The sequence below is a fragment of the Schistocerca piceifrons genome, chromosome 1, assembly GCF_021461385.2.
Source record: "Schistocerca piceifrons isolate TAMUIC-IGC-003096 chromosome 1, iqSchPice1.1, whole genome shotgun sequence".
Taxonomy (NCBI): Eukaryota; Metazoa; Arthropoda; class Insecta; order Orthoptera; family Acrididae; genus Schistocerca; species Schistocerca piceifrons.
The window spans coordinates 482,406,359-482,412,765 of NC_060138.1; the positions used below are offsets into that span (position 1 = coordinate 482,406,359).

The following is a 6,407-nucleotide window of genomic DNA, read 5'->3' on the forward strand; positions in this document are numbered from 1 at the left end:
CTTGGAATACTGTCATATGCTTTTTCCATATCCACAAATACTGCTATCAAGTCCTTTCCTTTTTCCCAATACTTCTCCATTAACTGATGGAGGGATAAAATGAGATCTATTGTTCCCCTATTACTTCTGAACCCATGCTGTTGTTCCTCTAATTGGTGTTCTAGAATTTTCCGCTATCTTTTTTCTATGATCTTTTCCATTATCTTAAGGCAGTGTGATAACAGTGTGATTCCTTGGTAGTTGGTGCATTTCTTTCTATTATCTTTCTTGAACAATGCTATTGGAATTCCTTATTTCCATTCATCCGGCACTTTGTTTTCTTTCCATATTAACCCCAGCACCCAGTGTAACCATTGTGTTCCATGGATTCCTGTGGCTTTAATCATGTCTGCTGTCAGCTCATCTACTCCAGTCACCTTCCTACTTTTCATCTATTTCAGGGAATTCTCAATTTCTTAGAAAGAGACTGGATCCTGCTCCTCCTCTAATTCAGTGACTTCAGTGTCACTTTCTTGTGCACCTTCCTCACTCAGTAAGATTTCAAAATATTTCTCCATCTCCAATTCCCTTTGCTTGGGGTTTCTTTTATCGGTATTTCTTCTCCAGTGTTGTCACCCTGTGTTCATCTTTTGGCACCAGCCCCTGGTTCTGATTTCTGTTTTCAAGCTCCATGTTTTTCTTTGCCATATTATGTGTTTTAAATGCATCTTTTACTCTATCATTCCACCATCTGGTTTCTTTGCCCTTCACTTTACCCTTTGTTTTGCTGCATATCTGCGCAGCACTGTTAACTATTGATGTTTTAAATAGGTTCCACTCTTCCTCTACACTACCCCTTACAGTTTTTGGCAATTTTTGTGCTACTGGATTTTGGAAACTTTTCTTATTTTCTTCTTCTTTCAACTTCCACTCCTTACTTTTTGGCATTCTCTGTACAGTATTCAAACTTTTCATCTTATAATTTAGATCAGCAACTAGTAACCTGTAGTCACTATCCAAGTGCTTACTTGGTATTACTTTAGTGTCCCTTACTTTTCCTCCAATTAATTTATCTGTTAATATATAGTCTATAACTGTCTTAGATTTGCCATCTCAGTCATGTCTAGTAATTTTATGGCTGTCTTGTTTCTTGAAGAATGCATTCTTCACTAAAAGGTGATTCCTTATGCACAGATTTAGAATTTCTTCACCCTCAACATTTCGTCTTCTGTATCCAAAAGGGCCCATCACTTCCTCATATCCATTTCTATTTGTGCCGATCTGAGTATTCAGATCCCCAATTATCATAATGCTATCTTCTCTTACTTGGTCTACATCTACATCTACATCTACATTGATACTCCGCAAGCCACCCAACGGTGTGTGGCGGAGGGCACTTTACGTGCCACTGTCATTACCTCCCTTTCCTGTTCCAGTCGCGTATGGTTCGCGGGAAGAACGACTGTCTGAAAGCCTCCGTGCGCGCTCTAATCTCTCTAATTTTACATTCGTGATCTCCTCGGGAAGTATAAGTAGGGGGAAGCAATATATTCGATACCTCATCCAGAAACGCACCCTCTCGAAACCTGGCGAGCAAGCTACACCGCGATGCAGAGCGCCTCTCTTGCAGAGTCTGCCACTTGAGTTTATTAAACATCTCCGTAACGCTATCACGGTTACCAAATAACCCAGTGACGAAACGCGCCGCTCTTCTTTGGATCTTCTCTATCTCCTCCGTCAACCCGACCTGGTACGGATCCCACACTGATGAGCAATACTCAAGTATAGGTCGAACGAGTGTTTTGTAAGCCACCTCCTTTGTTGATGGACTACATTTTCTAAGCACTCTCCCAATGAATCTCAACCTGGTACCCGCCTTACCAACAATTAGTTTTATATGATCATTCCACTTCAAATCGTTCCGTACGCATACTCCCAGATATTTTACAGAAGTAACTGCTACCAGTGTTTGTGCCGCTATCATATAATCATACAATAAAGGATCCTTCTTTCTATGTATTCGCAATACATTACATTTGTCTATGTTAAGGGTCAGTTGCCACTCCCTGCACCAAGTGCCTATCCGCTGCAGATCTTCCTGTATTTCGCTACAATTTTCTAATGCAGCAACTTCTCTGTATACTACAGCATCATCCGCGAAAAGCCGCATGGAACTTCCGACACTATCTACTAAGTCATTTATATATATTGTGAAAAGCAATGGTCCCATAACACTCCCCTGTGGCACGCCAGAGGTTACTTTAACGTCTGTAGACGTCTCTCCATTGATAACAACATGCTGTGTTCTGTTTGCTAAAAACTCTTCAATCCAGCCACACAGCTGGTCTGATATTCCGTAGGCTCTTACTTTGTTTATCAGGCGACAGTGCGGAACTGTATCGAACGCCTTCCGGAAGTCAAGAAAAATAGCATCTACCTGGGAGCCTGTATCTAATATTTTCTGGGTCTCATGAACAAATAAGGCGAGTTGGGTCTCACACGATCGCTGTTTCCGGAATCCATGTTGATTCCTACATAGTAGATTCTGGGTTTCCAGAAATGACATGATACGCGAGCAAAAAACATGTTCTAAAATTCTACAAGAGATCGACGTAAGAGATATAGGTCTATAGTTCTGCGCATCTGCTCGACGACCCTTCTTGAAGACTGGGACTATCTGTGCTCTTTTCCAATCATTTGGAACCCTCCGTTCCTCTAGAGACTTGCGGTACACGGCTGTTAGAAGGGGGGCAAGTTCTTTCGCGTACTCTGTGTAGAATCGAATTGGTATCCCGTCAGGTCCAGTGGACTTTCCTCTATTGAGTGATTCCAGTTGCTTTTCTATTCCTTGGACACTTATTTCGATGTCAGCCATTTTTTCGTTTGTGCGAGGATTTAGAGAAGGAACTGCAGTGCGGTCTTCCTCTGTGAAACAGCTTTGGAAAAAGGTGTTTAGTATTTCAGCTTTACGCGTGTCATCCTCTGTTTCAATGCCATCATCATCCCGTAGTGTCTGGATATGCTGTTTCGAGCCACTTACTGATTTAACGTACGACCAGAACTTCCTAGGATTTTCTGTCAAGTCGGTACATAGAATTTTACTTTCGAATTCAATGAACGCTTCACGCATAGCCCTCCTTACGCTAACTTTGACATCGTTTAGCTTCTGTTTGTCTGAGAGGTTTTGGCTGCGTTTAAACTTGGAGTGGAGCTCTCTTTGCTTTCGCAGTAGTTTCCTAACATTGTTGTTGTACCACGGTGGGTTTTTCCCGTCCCTCACAGTTTTACTCGGCACGTACCTGTCTAAAACGCATTTTACGATTGCCTTGAACTTTTTCCATAAACACTCAACATTGTCAGTGTCGGAACAGAAATTTTCGTTTTGATCTGTTAGGTAGTCTGAAATCTGCCTTCTATTACTCTTGCTAAACAGATAAACCTTCCTCCCTTTTTTTATATTCCTATTAACTTCCATATTCAGGGATGCTGCAACGGCCTTATGATCACTGATTCCCTGTTCTGTACATACAGATTCGAAAAGTTCGGGTCTGTTTGTTATCAGTAGGTCCAATATGTTATCTCCACGAGTCGGTTCTCTGTTTAATTGCTCGAGGTAATTTTCGGATAGTGCACTCAGTATAATGTCACTCGATGCTCTGTCCCTACCACCCGTCCTAAACATCTGAGTGTCCCAGTCTATATCTGGTAAATTGAAATCTCCACCTAAGACTATAACATGCTGAGAAAATTTATGTGAAATGTATTCCAAATTTTCTCTCAGTTGTTCTGCCACTAATGCTGCTGAGTCGGGAGGTCGGTAAAAGGAGCCAATTATTAACCTAGTTCGGTTGTTTAGTGTAACCTCCACCCATAATAATTCACAGGAACTATCCACTTCTACTTCACTACAGGATAAACTACTACTAACAGCGATGAACACTCCACCACCGGTTGCATGCAATCTATCCTTTCTAAACACCGTCTGTACCTTTGTAAAAATTTCGGGAGAATTTATCTCTGGCTTAAGCCAGCTTTCTGTACCTATAACGATTTCAGCTTCGGTGCTTTCTATCAGCGCTTGAAGTTCCGGTACTTTACCAACGCAGCTTCGACAGTTGACAATTACAATACCGATTGCTGCTTGGTCCCCGCATGTCCTGACTTTGCCCCGCACCCGTTGAGGCTGTTGCCCTTTCTGTACTTGCCCAAGGCCATCTAACCTAAAAAACCGCCCAGCCCACGCCACACAACCCCTGCTACCCGTGTAGCCGCTTGTTGCGTGTAGTGGACTCCTGACCTATCCAGCGGAACCCGAAACCCCACCACCCTATGGCGCAAGTCGAGGAATCTGCAGCCCACACGGTCGCAGAACCGTCTCAGTCTCTGATTCAGACCCTCCACTCGGCTCTGTACCAAAGGTCCGCAGTCAGTCCTGTCGACGATGCTGCAGATGGTGAGCTCTGCTTTCATCCCGCTAGCGAGACTGGCAGTCTTCACCAAATCAGATAGCCGCCGGAAGCCAGAGAGGATTTCCTCCGATCCATAGCGACACACATCATTGGTGCCGACATGAGCGACCACCTGCAGATGGGTGCACCCTGTACCCTTCATGGCATCCGGAAGGACCCTTTCCACATCTGGAATGACTCCCCCCGGTATGCACACGGAGTGCACATTGGTTTTCTTCCCCTCTCTTGCTGCCATTTCCCTAAGGGGCCCCATTACGCGCCTTCCATTTCTTCAAGGAATTTCATTCTTTCTTCCTCACTGCAAGCTTGCTGAGGTGCATACACTTGGAGTATAGTAAAACTATTCTTTCCCAAGTTCAATGATGAGGAAAAAAATACACACACACACACACACACACACACACACACACACACACACACACACACACACACACACACACACATATATATATATATATATATATATATATATATATAATGGAAGGAAACATTCCACGTGGGAAAAATTATATATAAAAACAAAGATGAGGTGACTTACCGAACAAAAACGCTGGCAGGTCGATAGACACACAAACAAACACAAACATACACACAAAATTCAAGCTTTCGCAGCAAATTGTTGCCTCATCAGGAAAGAGGGAAGGAGAGGGGAAGACGAAAGGAAGTGGGTTTTAAAGGAGAGGGTAAGGAGTCATTCCAATCCCGGGAGCGGAAAGACTTACCTTAGGGGGAAAAAAGGACAGGTATACACTCGCACACACGCACATATCCATCCACACATACAGACACAAGCAGACATATTTAAAGACAAAGAGTTTGGGCAGAGATGTCAGTCGAGGCAGAAGTGTAGAGGCAAAGAAGTTGTTGAAAGACAGGTGAGGTATGAGTGGCGGCAACTTGAAATTAGCGGAGATTGAGGCCTGGCGGATGACGAGAAGAGAGGATGTACTGAAGGGCAAGTTCCCATCTCCGGAGTTCGGATAGGTTGGTGTTGGTGGGAAGTATCCAGATAACCCGGACGGTGTAACACTGTGCCAAGATGTGCTGGCCGTGCACCAAGGCATGTTTAGCCACAGGGTGATCCTCATTACCAACAAACACTGTCTGCCTGTGTCCATTCATGCGAATGGACAGTTTGTTGCTGGTCATTCCCACATAGTATGCGTCACAGTGTAGGCAGGTCAGTTGGTAAATCACGTGGGTGCTTTCACACGTGGCTCTGCCTTTGATCGTGTACACCTTCCGGGTTACAGGACTGGAGTAGGTGGTGGTGGGAGGGTGCATGGGACAGGTTTTGCATCGGGGGCGGTTACAAGGATAGGAGCCAGAGGGTAGGGAAGGTGGTTTGGGGATTTCATAGGGATGAACTAACAGGTTACGAAGGTTAGGTGGACGGCGGAATGACACTCTTGGCGGAGTGGGGAGGATTTCATGAAGGATGGATCTCATTTCAGGGCAGGATTTGAGGAAGTCGTATCCCTGCTGGAGAGCCACATTCAGAGTCTGGTCCAGTCCCGGAAAGTATCCTGTCACAAGTGGGGCACTTTTGTGGTTCTTCTGTGGGGGATTCTGGGTTTGAGGGGACGAGGAAGTGGCTCTGGTTATTTGCTTCTGTACCAGGTCGGGAGGGTAGTTGCGGGATGCGAAAGCTGTTTTCAGGTTGTTGGTGTAATGATTCAGGGATTCCGGACTGGAGCAGATTCGTTTGCCACGAAGACCTAGGCTGTAGGGAAGGGACCGTTTGATGTGGAATGGGTGGCAGCTGTCATAATGGAGGTACTGTTGCTTGTTGGTGGGTTTGATGTGGACGGACGTGTGAAGTTGGCCATTGGACAGGTGGAGGTCAACGTCAAGGAAAGTGGCATGGGATTTGGAGTAGGACCAGGTGAAACTGATGGAACCAAAGGAGTTGAGGTTGGAGAGGAAATTCTGGAGTTCTTCTTCACTGTGAGTCCAGAT

At 44.8% G+C, this 6,407-nt stretch overlaps 1 protein-coding gene across 1 annotated transcript; it reads right to left on the reverse strand.

Annotated features, from left to right (window-relative positions):
• Window positions 1–585: 585 nt before the first annotated feature.
• Window positions 586–1,287, reverse strand: LOC124740175. Its single transcript, XM_047248620.1, has 2 exons — window positions 1,191–1,287; window positions 586–1,052 (listed from the first exon to the last, which is right to left on the reverse strand). The coding sequence occupies exons 1-2, from the start codon at window positions 1,285–1,287 to the stop codon at window positions 586–588; spliced, it is 564 nt and encodes a 187-aa protein (XP_047104576.1).
• Between the last annotated feature and the right edge of the window lie 5,120 nt (window positions 1,288–6,407).